The sequence below is a fragment of the Pan troglodytes genome, chromosome 1 (assembly GCF_028858775.2).
Source record: "Pan troglodytes isolate AG18354 chromosome 1, NHGRI_mPanTro3-v2.0_pri, whole genome shotgun sequence".
NCBI lineage: Eukaryota > Metazoa > Chordata > Mammalia > Primates > Hominidae > Pan > Pan troglodytes.
In genome coordinates, this window is record NC_072398.2 from 191467110 (window position 1) to 191488229 (window position 21120).

The window sequence follows — 21120 nt, forward strand, 5'->3', positions numbered from 1 at the left end:
GTGGCCTCCCTCCCCGCCTGACCTGTGGGTCTACCCAGGCTGACTCAAGAGTTTTGCTCAACTGAACCGACCTGAGTTCCAAACTTCCGTGCTGTGGGCTTGTGAAATCGATAAACCACCCAGGAATTCCAGCACAGGAAACTGCCTCCCCTGGCTGTTCCAGGCAAGCCTGGAAGTTGGGAATTTTTTAGGAAAATAATGATTTTTATCAGAAACTGATAAAACTTCCTGGGGTGTGGCACTGAAATAGGCATTACTGTGACTGGGCAAAGGGAGTGCCCTTTCTTTGCTGGAGCCATGTGGGTCTGGAGCTGGCCAGTGGTTGTGCCTTTGGATAGAAAAGATATTTCTCAAAAGCTGGGGCTGAGGAAGAGCATTTGTTGGGACCCAGATTTTCCCCTGTGAAGGTTCATGGGCAGACAGCCCCTGCTTTAGCTGCTAAGAGAGCATTGAAAAGGGTAGATTCTCTGGCCAGTAGCTGGGCTCCTGGTCCCAGTCCCGACCCTGTGGGCAACCTGTGTGATATCAGTCTCCTTGTCTGCGAAGTGGGGATTCTGTCCTTCCCACCCAGGGCTGTGAAAGGGCAGGGGCCGTGGGATAGGAGTGGCGGCCATGGCTCTGGAGGTTAACAGCTGCTTTTCCAACTTAAAGTATCAAAGTGACAATACCCAGCCAGGACCATCAGAAGACCACATCTGAAACTCAGCAGCCATGGTGGGGAAAGGCAGACGTTCAGTTTTCTTTTTTTCTTTTTGAGACGGAGTCTTGCTCTGTCTCCCAGGCTGCAGTGCAGTGGCACGATTTCAGCTCACTGCAAGCTCCGCCTCCCGGGTTCACGCCATTCTCCTGCCTCAGCCTCCCCAGGAGCTGGGACTACAGGCGCCAGCAACCACGCCTGGCTAATTTTTTGTATTTTTAGTAGAGACGGGGTTTCACCGTGTTAGCCAGGATGGTCTCGATCTCCTGATCTTGTGATCTGCCCGCCTCGGCCTCCCAAAGTGCTGGGATTACAAGCGTGAGCCACTGCACCTGGCTAGTTTTCTTTTTTTCTAAATAAAAGTATGGAATGAGAGAAATCTATCAGTTCAACTTCTGGGTGCCTCCTTTTCACCTGCCTGATCTTTGTCAAGGCACTTAACCTTCTGGGCTCAGTGTCCACGCCTGCAAAATAACACTTTGAAACAGGGTCAAATGAAAACTGTGAAGAGCCAGGTTTGTTGACGGTAGTCAGTACTTGGTTATGGTCCAGCGAATGCTTCTCCCACCCTATTCGGGAGCATTTCCTTGTCAGTGAATGCCCAGCCCCCACCTTCCCATAGAACCAAGGTCTGGAATCTCCCAAAGATGCCTGGCTGAGTGGCAGCACCTCAGCAATGCCACTGGGACGGTCCCCCAGTTCTGGCTCGGACAGAAAGTACCAAATACAATCTCCTCCCATGTTCCCACACGTGGAAACGGAACCCTGACTCCTCGCTGGGCTCCTTCTGCTACCGTGGACCACCTCCGTCTGATGCTGGGCAATGGGGCATTCAAACCATGCTGGAACTGGCCCAAAGCGCTCGAGGCCTCTAGACAGGTCCTCAATATACAGCATGCAATGCCTGCTGCTGCCTCCCAGTGGCTGCTGATTTGAGGGTCCACGGAGGGAATTCATGGGAAAGGCCTAGGTTTGCACAATGTGATTACTTGGGTTTTCCCAGTAAAATTCTGCTGCCAGTTGTAAGGTTGGGAAGTTCATTCCAGGGCTCCCTGTCAGATTCAGATAGGCTGGGGGGCCCATGAGGGAGATGCTCTCTGTCCGGCCAATGTCCTGATCCCGATCATCTGAGATACATCCTGCCAGGAATCCTCTCTCTATGGTGGCCCTGAAAGGAGCCATTGATGTTTGGAGCAAGGTTTCTGGGCAGTACATCTATTTCCCCCATCTGCAAAATCTGGGACAGTGATCCTATTTTTGAGGGTCCCATAATTTCACTTTTGGGCATGAAGGAGGAGGTTCCTGACTCTGTTACCTTCTCATGATCTGAAGGCTTTATAAGAATACTGACTTTTCCTCATTCACTTTTCCTGGTCACAGCCAGGAATATGAATTAATTCATTATTCGGTACATTTTAAAGCAGTACTAATGGTGCACCAGTCATTATTTAGGTGCAGGAGACACTGAGGTAAGCAAGATGGGGCAGCTCCTGCCCCCGTGGGGTTTACAGGCTTGCAGGGAAGTCAGATAACAAACAGGAAAGTTAACAAACAAGATTAGCCTATGTGCTAAGTGCTAGGAAGTACACAAAGAAGGGGGACTGGGAATAATGCAGGGAGTGTGGAGGCTGCCTTATTTATGTTTTTAACTTGATTTTGAAATACTTTAGGATTATTCAGATCTAAAGAGAAGTGGCATGAACAGTGCAGAGACTTCCCATACATTCTTTCCCTGATAGCTTCCCCTAATGACAGCTTCTTACATAACCAACCTGTAGTATAAGAAAACCAGGAAATTGGGGGGGCGCGGTGGCTCACACCTGTAATCCCAGCACTTTGGGAGGCCGAGGCGGGTGGATCATGAGGTCAGGAGTTCAAGACCAGCCTGGCCAAGATGGTGAAACCCTGTCTCTACTAAAAATACAAAAATTAGCTGGGCGTGGTGGTAGGTGCCTGTAATCCCAGCTACTCAGGAGGCTGAGGCATAGAACTGCTTGAACCTGGAAGGCAGAGGTTGCAGTGAGCCAAGATTGCGCCACTGCACTCTAGCCTGGATGACAGAGTGAGACTCCGTTTCAAAAAACAAAAACAAAAACAAAAAAACCAGGAAATTGATACTGTTAACTAAATCCAGACTTTTCTCTAATTTTACTAACTGTCCTACTAATATCCTTTTTCTGTCAAGAATTCAATCTAGGACCCCATGTTATTAATACATGAATACATTTAGTGTCATTTCCCCTGGGGTCCCTCCGATCTGACTATTCCTCAGTCTTTCCTTCCCTTTCAACCTTGACACTTTTTTTTTTTTTTTTTTTGAGACAGGGTCTTGCTCTGTCACCCGGGCTGGAGTGCAGTGGCACAGTCACAGCTCACTGCAGCCTCAACCACCTGGGCTCAGGTGATCCTCCCACTTCAGCCTCTGGGGTAGCAGGGACCACTGGTACACCCCACCATGCCCAGCTAATTTTTTAAACAATTGTTTATTGAGACAAGGGCTCACTGTGTTGTCCAGGCTGGTCTTGAACTCCTGGGCTCAAGCAGTCCTCTTGCCTTGGCCTTCCAGAGTGCTGAGATTACAGGCATGAGCCACCATGCCTGGCCTTGATACTTTTGAAGAGTGCTGGTCAGTTATTTGTAGCATGCCCCTCAATTTGAGTTTGTCTCATGTTTTCTCATGTTTAAAATGAAGTTATGGATTTTGAAGAATACCACAGAAGTGTGTGGGGGAAAGAGAAATCAGACTGTTACTGTGTCTCTGTAGAAAAAGGAAGACATAAGAGACTCCATTTTGATCTGTACTAAGAAAAATTCTTCTGCTTTGAGATGCTATTAATCTGTAACTCTAGCCCCAACCCTGTGCTTGCAGAAACATGTACTGTATTGACTCAAGGTTTAATGGATTTAGGGCTGTGCAGGATGTGTTTTGTTAAAAATGTGTTTGCAGGCAGTATGTTTGGTAAAAGTCATTGCCATTCTCCAGTCTTGAGTACCCAGGGACACAATGCACTGTGGAAAGCTTCAGGGACCTCTGCCCAAGAAAGTCTGGGTATTGTCCAAGGTCTCCCCCCACTGAGACAGCCTGAGATATGGCCTCATGGAAAGGGAAAGACCTGACCAACCCCAGTCCGACACCTGTAAAGGGTCTCTCCTGAGGAGGACTAGTGAAAGAGGAAGGACTCTTTGCAGTTGAGATAAGAGGAAGGCATCTGTCTCCTGCTCATCCCTGGGATTGGAATGTCGTGGTGTAAAACCCGATTGGACATTCTATTTACTGAGATAGGAGAAAACCACCTTGTGGCTGGAGGTGAGACATGCTGGCGACAATACTGCTCTTTACTGCATTGAGATGTTCGTGTAAAGTCAAACATAAATCTGGCCTACATGCACATCGAGGCACAGCAACTTTCCTTAAACTTATTTATGACACAGAGTCCTTTGCTCATGTTTTCCTGCTGACCCTCTCCCCACCATTACCCTATAGTCCTGCCACATCCCCCTCACCGAGATGGTAGATAGTGATCAATAAATACTGAGGGAACTCAGAGACCAGTGCCGGTGCAGGTCCTCCGTATGCTGAGTGCCGGTCCCCTGGGCCCACTTTTCTTCCTCTATACTTTGTCTCTCTGTATCTTATTTCTTTTCTCAGTCTCTCATCTCCACCTTTCGAGAAATACCTACAGGTGTGGAGGGGCAGGCCCCCTTCAAAGTGATATGCCCTTCTCAGAGCATCAAATGGGACAATATGATACCAATCTATCTTATTACTAGTGGCGTGAAATTTGATTCCCTGGTTACGGTGGTGTCTGCCAGGTTTCTCCACTGTAATGTCACGATTTTTCATTTTGTAAATAATAAATATCGTGAGGAAAATACTTTTTTTGTTTTGTTTTGTTTTTTGAGACAGGGTCTCACTCTGCCGCCCAGGCTGGAGTCCAGTGGTGTGATTACAGCTTACTGCAGCCACAACCTTCCAAACTCAAGTGATCCTCCCACCTCAGCCTCCTGAGCAGTTAAGACTATACATGGGCCAGGCGCAGTGGCTCCTGCCTATAATCCTAGCACTTTGGGTGGCCGAGGTGAGTGGATCACAAGGTCAGGAGATCGAGACCATCCTGGCCAACATGGTGAAACCTCGTCTCTACCAAAAAACAAAAAATTAGTCAGGTATAGTGGTGTGTGCCTGTAGTCCCAGCTACTCAGGAGGCTGAGGCAGGGGAATCACTTGAACCTGGGAGGTAGAGGTTGCAGTGACCCAAGATTGCACGACTGCACTCCAGCCTGGGAGAGACCGAGACTCCATCTCAAAAAAAAAAAAAGAAAGACTGTAAGCATAATGCCACTATGCCTGGCTAATTTATTTTTTGTAGAGATGAAATCTCACTATGTTGCCCAGACTGGTCTTGAACTCTTGGCTCACCTTGCTGGGATCATAGACATGAGCCAATAGTGATTTTCTTTCTTTTTCATTTTTTGAGACAGGGTCTCACTTGGTCACCTAGGCTGCAGTGCAGTGACGCAACTTCAACCTCCCAGGGCTCAAGGGATCCTCCCACCTCAGCCTGTCAAGTAGCTGGGACTACAGTCATGTACAGTCATGTACCACCACACCTGGCTTTTTTTTTTTGTATTTTTTGTAGAGATGGGGTCTTGCCATCTTGTCCAGGCTGGAATAGTGATTTTCTATTTCCTTCTTTCCTTCTACATTTATTAACTGGAATTCTTTTGAAAGGAAGACTTGTCCTTTCTTCTACAGTTATTTATTTATTTAAATATTTATTTTAAGACAGAGTCTTGCTCTGTTGCCCAGGCTGGAGTGCAATGACATGATCTTGGCTCACTGCAACCTCCGCTTCCTGGGTTCAAGTTATTCTCCTGCCTCAGCCTCCTGAGTAGTTGGGACTACAGGTGTGTACCACTACGCATGGCTAATTTTGTACTTTTTTCAGCAGAGACAAGGTTTCACCATATTGGTCAGGCTAGTCTCGAACTCCTGACCTCAGGTGATCTGCCCGCCTTGGCCTCCCAAAGTGCTGGGATTACAGGCGTGAGCCACTGTGCCCAGCCTAATTATTTATTTATATCATTATGGATTCAAGGGTATTTATTTTATTCTATGGGCTATATCCAATACTATTGTTATTTATTTCATTGCTCAAATTGTTCCAGTTTTGGCCACTGGCAGCTCCTTCAGGTTGGCTCCTGTGTCCTTCTGACTGCCCCCATCATCCTTTTCTGAGCACTTCTAACTGGCACCACAAGATGCTCTAGGTGCATCCTGGGAGTTTCCATCCCCACCCCTGGAATCAGCCATTTCTGCAAGGAGTTCTGTTTTGTTTTGTTTTGCTTTTTGGAGAGAGATTTAGAAACCAAGATTTGGGCACTGGGTTGCTCACTGTCCTGGAGTGTCAATACTTTTAGGCCCTTTCAGTGCACAGAGCTAGGAAATATATGTGTGTACATTAATGTGTGCAAAAACACACATCTGTATGTATTGGTACATATATATTTTTTATTTTAAATATCTGAGATCATACTGGCACCTCCAATTCCAGTCCAGTGTGGGGTTTCCTTTTCTTTCTTTTTTTTTTTTTTTTTTGAGACAGTCTCACTCTGTCGGCCAGGCTGGAGTGCAGTGGCATGATCTCAGCTCACTGCAACCTCTGCTGCCTGGGTTCAAGCGATTCTCCTGCCTCAGCCTCCCGAGTAGCTGGGATTACAAGTGCCTGCCACTAAGCCCAGCTAACTTTTGTATTTTCAGTAGAGACAGGGTTTCACCATCTTGGCCAGGCTGGTCTTGAACTCCCGACCTCATGATCCACCCGCCTTGGCCTCCCAAAGTGCTGGGATTATAGGCGCGAGCCATTGCGCCCGGCCCAGTGTGGGGTTTCTTTAGATGTGATGTTTGAGAAGGCCTCATGAGTAAGATACTCTAAGATCAGACCTGAACACTTCTGGGCATTGCTGGCAGGAATGCAAAATGGCACAATCCCTAGGGTAGGAAATCTGGCAGTAATCTAGCAAAATGATACATGCTGTGACTCAGAAACTGTACTTCCAAGAAAACGTCCCAGCTGGCTGTGATGGCTCATGTCTGTAACCCCATCACTTTGGGAGGCCAGGCAGGAGGACCACTTGAGGCCAGGAGTTCAAGATCAGCCTGGGCAACATAGGGAGGCCCTGTCTCTAGAAAAGTTTTCTAAATTAGCCAGGCATCAGAGGTTGCAGTGAGCTGAGATCACATCACTGCACTTTAGCTCTTTGTTTTGAGGCAGAGTGAGACCCTGTCTCAAAACAAAACAAAACAAACAAACAAAATTAGCCAGACACAATGGCACTTTGCTTATAGTCTATTCAGGAGGCTGAGGCAGGAGGATGGCTTGAGCCTGGGAGGTGGAGACTGCAGTGAGCTGTCATTGTGCCATGGCACTCCAGGGTGAGACTCTGTCTCAAAAAAAGAAAAAGAAAAAAGCAAGGTGAACAGTACAGATAATATACCCCTTGCTACAGTTTGGATGTGTTTTATCCCTGACAAAACTCAGGTTGAAATTTGATCCCCAATGTGGCTGTGATCGGAGGTGGGACCTAGTGGGAGGTGTCTGGGTCATGGGGATGAACCACTCACAGACTAATGCCATGGAGGAGGGGGCCAGTGGGTGGGTTTCCCTCTCAGGGGAATGGATTAGTTCCCTAGATGGGGGAGGCTGTTAAAAAGTCTGGCTTGCTCTCTTGCTTCCTCTCACCACATGCTCTCTTTGTACACACCCACTGTCCTTCCACTTTCTGCCATGAATTGAAGTAGCCTGAGGCTCTCACCAGATGCAGCTGCCCAGCCTTGAGCCTTTCAGCCACTAGAATTGTATGCCAAATAAACCTGTTTTCGGCTGGGCGTGGTGACTTACACCTGTAATCCCAGCACTTTGGCAGGCTGAAGTGGGTGGATCACCTGAGGTCAGGAGGTTGAGACGAGCCTGGCCAACATGGTGAAACCCTGTCTCTACTAAAAATACAAAAAATTAGCCAGGTGTGGTGGCGGGCGCCTGTAGTCCCAGCTACTTGGGAGGCTGAGGCAGGAGAATCTCTTGAACCCAGGAGGTAGCGGTTGCAGTGAGCTGAAACTGTACCACTGCACTCCAGCCGGGGTGACAGAGCAAGACTCCGTCTCAAAAATAAAATAAAATAAACCTCTTTTTTTTTTTTGTTTTGTAAATTACTCAGCCTTAGGGAGTCTGTTACAGCAACACAAGATGGAATAAGACAACCTTGTATCTAATAAAGGGTGAGCCCATCATCATCATCACTATCAAACACGGGTCACCTTGAACAGGTTTCTCAACTGTGGCACCACTGACATTTTGGCCAGATAATTCTCTGTTGTAGGGGCTGTTCTGTGTACTGCAGGATGTTTAGCAGCATCCCTGGCCTCTGCCCCTTAGCTGACAGCAGCACTCCCTTCCCCTCCCCATTTGCAACAACTAAAAAGGTCTCCAGATATTGCCAAATGTTTCCTGGGAGGCAAGATTGTCAGTAGTGGAGAAACACTGCCTTTCAAAAATGCTAGGGATCCATTCATTAGTCTAAAACCTGGAAAGTAAGGGGAAAAAAATACCCTCGACTGTAGGAGAAGGAACCAGTTGTGTGAAGATGTGGACAGCCTTCTAGGCAGAGGGAACAGTGGATACAAAGGCTCTGCATGTTTGAGAAACATCAAGGAGGCTGGTGTGGTTGGAATCTAGTGGTCAGGGGGCCGAGGTGTATGAGGAGGTTGGAGTGACAGGCAAGGCCAGTTCATCTCCAAGAAATCCTGTTTCTCAGCCTCCAAGAACTCAGCACAGTGATTCAAAGAAGCCCTGTGACTTGGGAAGAACTTCAAAACTTCAATTGCTGCCAACCAATATTGTGACAGTGCATGACCTTGGGAGGTGAGAAGTCACTTGGGCCACAGTGCACCCGTAGAGCTTTCTGCAGCCAACAGGGACTGGTGACAGCCAGTTCCAGTGAGACACACCGGCTGGGGGGCTTGGCTCAGAATCCAGGACAGACAATGCCACCCACGCGGAGCTGCACATGGGAGGCAGAAAAGGTTACTTTCTGAACCACCTCACCGTGGCTCTGGGAAAATAAACAATCAGCCCTCAGCCTCCTCCTCCAGCCTCGGATAAGGCAACCTCAGGACACTGCTCTTCCAGGAAAGGCCACTGTGGGCAGGAGGTGGCCTTCACCGGGCACGGCCACCAGCCACTCCAGGCTAGGCCTCCAGATGCCAAACCCTGCGACCCTCAGCTCGACATCAACAAGGGCTCTGGCTATTTTTGTGCTCTGGGCAATTTAGTCTCACCCAGACAACCTAAATCTGTCTTATTTCTGACCAAAAAGTGGGACTTCAAAAGACACCCTCATCCTCCAGCTCAGAGCAGAATCCTGTGGCCTGTGACCTGTCCCATCTCCCCTCAGACCCTCCCCGGCCCCGAAGGGCCCACAGGAAGAGTGTCCCAGGGCCCTCCCTGCTCTGGCCCTGCCATCTGTCCCTCGGGCCTCTTGTGCCTTCTTCCTGCAGAGTCCCTCCTGGAAGCTCCTCTCCCCGGGTGGCCCCGTCCCTCTCAGTCCGACTGAGAAGGCTCCCAGTCCTCAGACCCCAGGCAGGTCAGGCTTTCAGCCTCTCCCGGCCCCCATGCCAGGGCTTGCTGTCTCTGGTTCAGCTGTTCCTCTGGACAGAGAGCCCTTGGAGGGCCGGGACGGAGCCACGTGGGTGGACATGGGAGGCTCGCATGTCAGCTCATCGGCCGCTGTGTTCCGGGGCCCCAGAGCGGGGGTGCCCCGGCCCCTTCTTCCCAAGGGCCTCTTGTCCCCAGGACAGCGGCTCAGTGTCCGGCACTCAGAGCCCTTTGGGCTGGGTATCACTGCCAGTCTGGGTGTGGCTACCATGTCCCCATGTGACTCCATCAGAAGCCACCGACATTCCCGTTGCTGTGGACCTGCCTCCTCTCCCGGCCTGGCCCCTGAGGGTGGACAGCGGCTCCCCCAGAGCCCCAGGTGCATGGGCTGGGCCTGCCTGGCTGGTCCCACAGGCAGCAAAGGCGGTGGGGCAGGGGCACTTCAGACCCAAAAGAAGGCTTGGGCCCCATAGCCTCTGCAGGCCAAGGGAGGGCGGGACTCATGACCTGTTGGTTCTGCGTCCTGAAGGGGCTTCTCCCACCCAGAAATCTCAGCACCGCCTCGAGGCGGGCCCAGGGCTCCATGCTGAGGTATTTCCAGCCGGGTCTCATCACTGGCTTGCTTCAAGGGCTGCTTCCATAAATGGTGCTGCTCTCATAATTACCGGTCCAGGCCTCAGACAGTTCTGGACCCCAAATTAAAAGGGAACACCCACACATGCCTCCACATCAAGCCCGCCAAGGCCAAGAATAGATCCCAGGAGATGTGAGCAAGAAAGACGCAATTCCTCCAGTGAAATCCCGGGAAAGAATGAACTGTGGGAATTTTCCAGAAAGAAGTGGTCATGGTGACACATCCTCTGTTGCCTGTGGGATAGAGGTTCCGGGAGGAGGGGGGCTGGGTGCACCTCCCCACCCTGTGCCTCAGCCCGGAGGAGCCCCCATCAGCAGGCACGGGGTGGGCACATTCTTTGGTCAGAGCTGGAAAGGACTTCAGGTAACCCTGCAGAGATGGGGAAACAGGCCAAGGAGGGGCAGAGGGTTTCCAGGGTTAGATTACAGGCCTGTGTCAGATTAGAGGCCTGTGATGTGGATGTTCACACTTGGGGCCAGTGTGAAATGAGTGGCCCTGGAGTTCAATGGGACATATTGGGATGGGGGTCACCCGTCAACAAGGCCCTCCTATCAACAGACACCTGAGAATGCCCGTGAAGCCACCTTCCTCCAGGCAGGGCCCTGTGGGGACTTGGGGTCCCAGGGGAGGGCCCAGGGAGCTATGGCACCCATTGTTGGCCCCCACACAGACAGGGAGGGCCGGCCCCACTCTGTCCCACCTGACCAGGCCCAGGCTCCTCCTGGCTCTCCCTGCCTCCTGCTGGGTTCCTCTTTCCCTCAACTTCCTGCCACGGGGTTGGGGGCAGGGGCAGGGAAGAGTCAGAATTGGTCCTGTTCTCAGGTTGTTCAGGGGTTGCTGGGGAGTAGGAGAAAGAGGGGCTAGGTGAGCCCCTGGGTCACACAGGCAGAAAGCGACTGGAATCCTAAGAGAAGTGCATGCAATGCAGGTGGGGCTTCTGCCTGGAAAGAGCCTGTCCCTGTGGGATTGTGGGGTAGGGGCAGAGAGATTTATGGAAACCCTGACCCACCTTCATTTAAAAGTGGGTGGAGTTTTCACAAGCAAAAATGGAGGTAAGTGTATTCTATGAAGGAGCTACCCAACAAGCAATGGCGCAGAAGTGGGGCACAATCGATCAGCCCCCATTTGTGAAGTTCCTACTGTGTGTCGGCCTCCAGCTGGCCACACTGCATGCAACCCCGGGAGGCTGGCTCACTTACCTTGCCTCAAAGGTGTGGAAACTGAGTTTCAGGGACTTTAAACAAGCTGCTCAACATCGCACAGCTCCCAAATGGCACACGCAAGATTAAAATCCCTGCTTTAATATATCCACAGAGGGATGTGGATAAAAGTGTTCAGAACAACCCGAATGTCCATAACAATGGATGGACTGTGGTATGTATATTCATGCAATGGAATACAACTCAGTTATGAAAAAAAGAACTACAGATACAACAACATGGAGGAAAATGGAAAAAGAAGCATGCTGAGTCAAAGACTAGACGCAAGAGTATGCACTGTAAGATTCCATTTATGTGAAGTTCAAAGAACAGGCCATGGCAATGAAAATCAGAAAGTAGTTGCCGGAGGGATTGTCTGGTAGGAATGGGGCTCCCTAGGGGCACCCAAGTTACATGCTTCTGCAGAATCTGAATTTTGTAGAATGAGCATGCATTATTTCTATAAATTCCCCCAAAATAAAAATACTTTAACAACAGGCTTCTCAGCTTACAATACACATTCACATTCAGTTCAATTCGACAGCACTTACTGCATCTAATGATAGGCGGGGACCTGGCCTGGGGTGGAGGCAGCTGCTGTGTTTCACATGGAGGCAGGGAGACAACCTGCTGTGTGGCCTTGGGAAAACCACCTAACTGCTCTGAGCCTCTCCCTCCTCTCTTTCAAACACAGATGTGACAGCAATTGTGAGATACCAATGAAGGAAGAGATGCAGAGGTTCTGGGCACGTGGGCATCGCTGGGTATCATCTCACACAAGCCCAGAACAGTCCCATAAGATGAGTATCTCCATTTTACAGAGGAGGAAACTGAGGCTTGGGGAGGTTGACTGGAAAGCCCAGATCACACTGAGATCAGGTGTTGGCGTCAGGATGCAAATTCCTTGTGTGTGGGTCTCAGGTCAGAAACCCCCAATCTAGCCCTGTCTGTCCTGCCATTGTTCAGCCCCTCCTGTTTCCAGATGGGGCATTGCTGTCTAGCACACCCGACAATTACCTTTAGGGCTCATGTATGTATTATGTGTCTCTAGACTAGAAAGTCATCTCCCTGAGGGAAGGGACTTTACTTTTCTCATTGTTATATCCCCAGCAACTAGAACTCTGCCTGGTCCGTGGTAGGTGCTACAGAACTATTTGCTGAATGAATGAATGGGAAAATGAAAGAGGTCCCTAGTAAAGAACCAAAGGAAGTGGCCCTGGGGCCCATGGAGATGGTGCCACCCTTCCAGGTCACACGGCTGGCAAGGGCAGAGCAGGACCCGGGCCAAGTCCTGAATTCCCACTCAGTCCTGCTTCTCCCAAATCCAGACGGCTCTGTTCATCAACACCCCTGTCCATGGCCACCAGAGACCACAGGAGCAAATCTGTCTGGTTCAGGAAGGGATCAGGACAAAAATGAAGCTGCTGCATTCTGATCCTGGCTGGACTTCTGCCTGCTAGTCCTGCTTATGCCTCAGTTTCTCAATCTGGAACATGGGCACCTGCCTCTCTGCTGAGATGGGTGGAGAAGGATTCAGAAGGAGCGTGCAGAGGTGGTCCTTCCTGCCATCCTTCCTCCCTCAGGAGGGGCCGGGCTGCCCTGAGGCACTGGGGCGAAGGCATGGCGGTGTTGTGAGAAGGCGCCTCTGCCACAGAGCCACGGGGTCAGGGCTGGGAGGCACCTTGCTTTTCTGATGCCATCACCGTAGAATGGACGAGAAAGCAGAGGCCCAGGGAAGGGAAGGGCCGTGGCTCAGGACATGCAGGAGTTAATGGTGGGCCCAGGCAGCACAAGAACCTAGGTCCTGCCTCCCAGCTCAGGGCTCTCCCCTCCCTGAGCACAGAGAGACCAGGGACAGAATCCAACCGCTCCATCACTGTCCTGCCCAAGAGAGCCCAGGTCTACAGGCTGATATGGATGACAGGCCAGGCAGGTCCCCGGCTCTGACCCCAGCCCTAGCCTCCCAGTGCAGGCTCTGAACATCAGGACGCAGGCTTGGCTTCCTAAAGCACCTGCTCTGCACAGAGGCCTGAACCCATGGGTGGGAAGCCAGCGAGAGCCCCGCCCTCTGGGTCCCACAGGCTGCCATCAAGAGTTGGGCCCTAGGGGCACCAGGCCTGGCTTTTCAGGAGTCAGATGAGGCTGATAGGAGAGGTGGAGCTGGCAGAAGCAGGTGTGAGAGCCTGGGTGTGGGCAGTGACACCACAGCGACCCTGCTATTAGATCCCATGGTGGCTCTGGGGCCACCAACCTTCAGGGGCCTCCAAACACTGAGAGCATCGTGGTATGTGTCTATCCACCCCCCACCCACCCCGCCCCACCCAGCCTCAGTAATTACCAGTTAAAGCTACTCTGAGACAGTTCTACTAGTGCAGTTAGCACAGCAGAATAAAGAAGGCCTTTCTGACAGCTGGCTGCGCCCACCCACAGCCTGGGCTTCCACTAACAACGATCTGCTTGTTAATCCCTCGGCGCTGGAGGCCCCGAGTCTTCATGAAGTGCTCAGAGCTGGTGTGGGAAGAAGCTGGGATTTGGAATCCACAGCCATGGATGTCACCTTGGATGTACTGTGTGGCCCTGGGCTGGCCATTTAATCTCTCTGAGCGCATGAAATGGGGCTGGCAAAACAGTCTCACATGAATTAAATGAGGAATTGTAAGGCTGTGAAAGTTCACATGTGGCCAGGCATGGTGGTTCACGCCTGTAATCCCAGCACTTTGGGAGGCTGAGGTGGGAGGATTGCTTGAGTTCAGGAGTTCAAGACCAGTCTGGGCAATACAGTGAGACTCCCCGTCTCTACAAGAAATATTTAAAAATTATCTGGGTGTGGTGGTGTGCGACTGTAGCCCTAGCTACTGGGGAGGCTGAGGGAGTAAGATTGCTGGAGCCCGGGAATTAGAGGTTGCAGTGAGCTATAATCGCACCACTGCACTCCAGCCTGGGGAATGCAGTGAAACCCTGCCTCTTAAAAAAAAAAAGAAAAAAGAAAAAGAAAAAAGAAAGAAAGAAGGAAAGAAAGGAAAAGAAAAGAAAAGAAAAAGTTCACATGCTACTTTTCATTTTAAAAATAAGTACAAACACCTTTGATTGGCTTTTAGAGTTCATTTCTGGGTTTCACGTGTACAAGACATGTGGAGATGTTCCTGTCACCTCCACACTAAGGCTGGGCCACAGCTGGGAGGGCCTGGGGCCAACAGTGCCCAGGTCCAGGTTCACCCTCTGAGGGGAGCAGCACAGGCTTTCTACTCCTGCCCCTCTACCAATCACACAACAACCCTGAGGACAGATCACCAGGCACCTCCTTTTATAAGGAGCAACCAAGGCTGAGAAGGTGAGGAACTTCCCTAAGGTCACACAGAGGGGTGGGCCCTGCCCAATTCACAGCAACAGCCCCACCAGGCTGTGCATGCCTTGACCCAGGGGATGCCAGGGGAGGTCGGATGTGGGCTGGGTGGTGACTCATTCTGATGGGCGGCTCCCCCAGGGACATTCTTGGACGACTCCATCCACAACTCTTCTTGGTCCTGAGCCCAGTGTCAGCCTGTCCTAATGACAGAGCCCCAGCCCCAGCTTCACAGATGGTCTCCTCTGTCCCACATCCCCACCCTGTCCTCTAACTACAAAGGCAGCATCCAGATCCCACCGGCTAGAGTCCTGTCCCTGGCACTGGGCGCTCAGCGATGGTGAATGGCTGCCTTCTGCTGCTCGCCTCCACCACCAGCTCTGGGTTGCAGGAAGCAGAGGCTTGGCCATGCCCTCTTCTGCCCTAGTGTAGGAAGCAAATGGCTGATGGCCCCACAAGACCTGCTGCGGCTCAGTCCCCTGTGTTCCTCAGCCCAGACTCCTCAGAAAGCTCTCTGCACCCTGAAAGCCTGACCTGACAACAGAAATGTCATCTCATTGAGCCCTGGATGGACAGTCAGGCTTCCTGGGCCTGTCCTGGCTCAGCAGCATAGAGGCTGCGCTGTCCTAGGCATGGCGCTGCCTCTCTGAACCTCACTGTCCTCATCTGGGAGATGGGGATGAAGACCGTGGCTGTTATCAGGGTTGTCGGGAGGATGAAGAATTAATGATGCTGTCTGTGGAGGGAGGCTGGTGGCTGGGGCAGGTACCCACTCCCTGCTCTCAGCCCCACAGCTCCCCCACTTCGGGCTGAGCTGTGGTCCTTGGCTCCCAGACCCCGGCCTGTCACTAGCCACAGACAGGAGGCAAAGCAGACGGGGGACCTGACCAACAGTAACTACACGAGCATAGACCAAAGAGTTTAGTACTGGAAAAGAAAAATCTGAGATCTTAAGGAATAAATAGCTCCAGGGTTTGATACAAGATGTTTGCAGACAGGAAAAGCCCGGCTTTGCCTGGGAGAACACAGTGGGTCCAGCTGCCCACTGGGCCACTCCACAGGACAGGACACTCACCCTATACCAGGCCACATGCTAAGTGCAGGGCCCAGGGTGACAAGGCCACAGTCCCTGCCCCAGCGAGCTGAGTCTGCTCCTTCCCCAGCCGCTCCCCTGACAGCCGCACCCCACCCAGGCTCCACACAGGGAAGAGCCTGCTGTGGACTCAGGGCACGCGACTCAGCTCTGGTCACTCCGATGATGTGACCACAGGTTTCCACGCTGAACTTTGTCCCTCTCCTCAGTACTGTCCTTATCACAGTGACAGCATCCCGGCCTCTGTTTACTCACCTGTCTCCCCAGGACCAGGCTGTCTTCCCGGGGCAGCCCAGGTGGGCAAAGACATCACCTGATTCTTACTCCTGGGCGTGTTTGGGGCAGGGTGAAGGCAGCGCCTGGGAGTCCACAGTCCCCCACACTCTGCTCCTGACCACCCCGCAGCCCAGGGGGCCCCCATGACCCTTAGACCTTCCCTAACCACGGCGGTCCCACTCCCCTGTGGTTCGCGTCCACCGTCTGTGATTCCCCGTTCGGCCAGGGCCCGGCACCGCCCGCGGATGCGCGCCCCTCCCCTGCAGCCAGCTTACTCCGAGGGTCCCCGCGCGGGCAGCCGCACTCACCCATGTTGACGAAGCTCATGACCAGGTCGGCGCGGCCCAGGCGCTGCTCCGCGGGCGCGCCGTCCTCGTCGTCGTCGCCGGCCATGGCGTGGTACAGGTCCAGCATGAAGAGCGGCGCGGACGCGGGCAGCCGGGAGGCGGCGGGTGGCGCGCGGGGCCGGGGCCGCCCGGGTAGCCCGAGCACCGCCAGGATCTCGCGCTGCACGTCCCGGCGCTCGCGCGCGCCCAGACGTCGCTGGGGACAGCCGGGCTGGGGTCGCAGGCCGGGGCCGCCCCCGCCCAGCGCGCACAACGTCAGGCCCAGAAGCCAGAGCGGTCCGGGGCGTGCGGCCATGGCGGGCCGGGGGCGCTCAGCGGGCGCACATCAGCTCCGCCGCCGCCCCTGGGCCCGGGGACGCCCCGACGGCGAACGGTGAGCTGAGTTCGGCGAGCAGGGGGCGGGGCTCGGCGGGCGGCGTCTGCGGCCTCAGCGCGGTCCCTGGAGCGCCCCCCGCGCGCACCTGCCCCGGCTCCGGGACAAGCGGACGCTGACGCGGACGCAGACGCCAACGCTTCGAGGCCGGGGCTGCTCTGAGGACTGGGACTGTCAGCCAATCCGTCTGTCGCCGCCGTTCCCACCAGTCCGGCTGTGGCTGCGGTCCGCGCAGCGCAGGGGCGACCGGCGAGCTCCGGCAGCGACCCGGGCGGCGCGATTCCCGCGAGTCCTTGCCCAGGCTCAGCCGTCTGTGCCGCCCGCCCACCCCCGGGACTGACCAATGGGGGCGCGGGGGCGGGGCCTGGGCGCGGAGGCCGCGCCCGCTAGGAGCCCCGGGCGGCGGCAGGTGCTGCGGGGGGGGGCGACCCCGAGGTGCGACCTCGGCGTGGCTGGCGGTTGGTCCGGGCGAGGAGCCCGCAGCCTGGGCGTCAGCGTGGTCAGGGCCGTCGTGGCTCCCGCCGCGGGCCTCGGCGCAGAGATCCTAAGGCCGCGGCGCCGTCCCGGTCCCGCCAGTGGTGCCACCCGGCCGCCTCGCCGTGGTGTGCCGGGGTCGCCACCGGGCCCGACACGCGGCCGTAGCCCCGTCTGGAGAGCCGGGCGGTGCCAGCCAAGCCCCGCGGGTGGGGCATGTTCCTCTGCCCGCAGCAGCCGGCCCGGGTTCCGGCCACCGCGGCCCCTCACCGCCTCCTGGCGCCTTCCCCGTGGCCCCTGCATGCGCTTCTGCGGGCGCCTCCTTCTCGGCACCTGCTCGGCTGCTTCTCCCTGCGTCCCCCACCTGGCTCCCGCGTGAGCCCGGGCAGCGCCCCAGTCGGGCCGCCCCCGCCAGCCCTAGCTGTGCGCCCTGCGTCCCCGGTACTGATCCAGCTTTGCGGAGGAGGCTCCGCCTCCTGCCTCCAGCTGGGCCAGAAGCTCTGGGGCCCTTCCCGAGCACTCGAGCCACCTGTGCACATCTTCTCAGTCCCCACGGCCCCGGTGCAGGCCTGCCAAGAGAAGGATCCCCGCGGAAACGTCTCGACTGACTCAGTCCCTTTCTGCACACCTGCTCTTCCCTGGGCGCGCTCTCGCCTTACATAATTATTCCTGTGTGATTCAGGCGCTGCGGAAGGAGAAGGCACCTAGACTGCACTGGGAAGGCTCCTGGAGTTGACCTGGAGCGCCAGGAAAGGTCAGTGGAGGAAAGTGCTCCAGGCAGAGGGAATAGCTTGTGCCAAGGCCCTGAGACCCCGGCTGGGGAGCCTAATAATGGCAACAGTCAGCACTTGCCACGCTAAGGCATGTTCTGAGTGTGTGTCTCGTGTCATTTCTGTGATGCTCGCACATCGTTAGGGGGTACATACCACTGGAACCTCCTCTTTTAATAAATGAGGAAACTGAGGCACACGGCGGTTAAGGGACTTATGCCAGGTCACACAGCAGTGGAGCTGGGCTCGGGCAGGGGGGCAGTGGAACCTGGAGAGCCCAGGGGGCAAATGGCGGAGGCTGGAGGGGCTGGCAAGGGAGGCACCGCAAAGGGCCTCACAGGGGCTAGACGAGGGCCCTGGGCACCAGAGATTATGGTGCCCCGCCATGTGGATTGAAGATTAAACCTCGAAGCAAGTGTATAATGCCCTCAAAATCACATTTTGAAGTCATCACTTCAATAAAATTTTCTACACCAAATTCTTAAATAGTCATTTGCTGGTGCCTTAAACACATGCCTAGTTTGTCTTTTACCCAACAGGTATATTTCCACACTGCTCGTAAATTTTCTGCGCGGTCCCCAGAGCGCCCCCCATGAGGCACCTGCATCAGCTCCGGGCAGAGCAGATGTGGATGCCACCGCCTAGAAGCCGGGGCTACCCTGCGGACTGGGACTGTCCCATAAGGATACTGAGCTAAGGATAATGCAGAATAACCGTTGAAAGTACCCAAGACCAGAGCTTGGAAGCAGAGCGGAATATGGATCAGAGGGAGACAGGAGTCAGGGCCCTGCAGTTGGAGGCAGGTACAGCAATCAGATGTGGGGGTGGGTACAATGACAATGAGTTTCTAATGGTGATGGGGTGGAGGCGCAGAGGAGAAAGCTGTTTAGGAGGCTGAATCCACAGGGCTTTGTCCCCATGTCATCTTGGTCAGAGTCTCGGAATCTCCTGCCCACACCCCCTTCACTGTCCTCTCTGCACGCCCCTTTTGAATCCACTGCACATCACTTGAGGCCCTAGATCCAGCCTGTACAATTCTCAGGTTTGTTTTGTGCAATTCTGGGCTCCCAGCTAGACTGCAAGCTGCCCAGTGCTGGGCTGATTCTTATAACAGAAATCATTTCTCAATTTAGGATGTGGAGATAGAGCTGTGTTCTCTAAACAACGGGCTTCACATTCCCATAAACCTAAACAGCAGATTTTAGCCATTCCAAGGGCCTCTGCCCACGATTCCGTTCAGCAACAACCACCGTGAGCTGCTCTGTGCTGTGCCCTGAACCAGAGATGGAGCAGACAAGCCCCCTGCCCCTGAGCAGCCCCCACAGCAACAGGGGTGACAGCTGGTGAACACGGCAATTTCCCAAAGCAAAATGAAAGCTGTGCTCCCAGAGGAGCCAGCAAAGTGGCTGGAAGGGCAGAGGAGCGGGGAAGTGGGAGCAGACCACATGTGAGTGGAATCCAGAACATTAGGACTGGAAGGGAACTGAGGTGGGGTAGGTTTCTTGGAGAAAGTAGTGTCAAAACAAGGGTTTTCCCTAGCCACCTGGCAACTCTGTGATCTTAACCTCTCTCAGTCTCAGTGTCTTATCAAGAAAAGGGGGCTAATGATCATAGAACTGTTAAGGGTATTCAGTGAGAATGTATATAGAGCACTTAGCACAATCACTGGCTTACAGTAAGCAGTCAGTAAATATGAGCTAGTTATTGCATCATTCAAGGCCCCAGCAGACACCAAATTTTCCTTCCTCATTTAGCATTTCTATCACAGGACTGTGATTATATATATATATATATATATATATATATAATTTATTTTTTGAAATGGAGTTTCTCTTTTCTTGCAGGCTGGAGTGCAATGGCGCAATCTTGGCTCACTGCAACCTCCGTCTCCCAGGTTTAAGCAATTCTCCCGCCTCAGCCTCCCGAGTAGCTGGGATTACAGGTGCCCACCACCACACCTGGCTAATTTTTGTATTTTTAGTAGAGACGGGGTTTCACCACGTTGACCAAGCTGGTCTTGAACTCCTGACCTCAGGTGATCCACCCGCCTCAGCCTCCCAAAGTGCTGGGATTACAGGCATAAGCCACCGCACCCGGCCCAGGACTGTGATTATACTTTAACCCTTTTCCTAGCATCTTGTTATTTCCTACATGGTCTTGTGTACAGGCATTTGTTGAATGGAAATGCACTTTTTTTTAGCCAGGCATGGTAGCATGTGCCTGTAACTCCAGCTACTCAGGAGGCTGAGGCAGGAGAATCGTTTGAGCTTGGGAGGCGGAGGTTGCGGTCAGCCCAGATTGCGCCACTGCACTCCAGTGGGCAACAGAGTGAGTCCCTATCTCAAAAAAAAAAAAAAAAAAAAAAAAAGAAAAGAAAAGAAAAGAAAAAAAAAGAAAAGAAAAAAAAAAAAGAAATGCACTTTTCGTTGGTGCCGCTGCCAGCTGAACTTTGCCACAAAACCCCAGAAAACCTTAATTACTTGGTAAGATTCTGGACCATAACCCACAATCTGGGAAGATGGAGGTCAAGCTGGTCTCACATGCTTCTGCTGCCAAGAGGCCTAGAAGGGGAAGCAAATTAGGGTGAAAACACTATCCTATACAAAGTCCTGGCAGCTTGAAGTTCCCCAGTTCCATGGAGAACAGAGTAACCACTTCCTTCAGAATCCATTAGGCTCCAAATTCCTTTTAATCTGGGTATTTGGCCTTAACAGCTTTGACAAACATGCATCGATCTCACCAAATGCCTATGTCCTAAGGAATGCGGCCTAATAACCAAGAACACAGGTGGCATGAGTTTTAGCCCCTTTACCTCCGAAGCCTCTAGCCCTTTTCTTCTTATTACTAAGTTAACATTTGGCTGCTCTATTATAAAGCTGACTGACTAGAGGCTGGAGGAAATAGAAGTGCCAGACTTGAACAGGGAGTCGAGGACTGGATTCAAGGTTCACTTCTGTCATTTATTCATTTTGTGAGCTCAGGGAAATCACTTTCTCTTCTACTTTCCCATCCCAGTTTCTCCATCTGTAAAACAAAGGAGCTAGATATGATGACCGATTTTGCTTCCACCTCTGAAATTCTACCATTTAACCAGAAATTTCAGCATACTGTGACATAGTGTGACAAACTGGTCCCATTCTGAGAACCCAGGATCTCCATGATTTCTAGTATCTTTTTACATAATACTATTTATTTAATCATGTAAGTAGGACAGATATCCTACATGTTCATGTTAATATCTTGTCTTTTTTTTTTGAGAC

At 52.9% G+C, this 21120-nt stretch overlaps 1 protein-coding gene across 1 annotated transcript in view; it reads right to left on the minus strand.

The window, feature by feature from the left end:
* BMP8A (bone morphogenetic protein 8a) overlaps window positions 1–16538 on the minus strand; it is a 37815-nt gene extending 21277 nt beyond the window's left edge. The window contains exon 1 of the mRNA XM_024358056.3: window positions 16205–16538. Coding sequence (XP_024213824.2) covers window positions 16205–16538 — 334 coding nt within the window. The remainder of the gene's footprint in view (window positions 1–16204) is intronic.
* Window positions 16539–21120: the final 4582 nt, after the last annotated feature.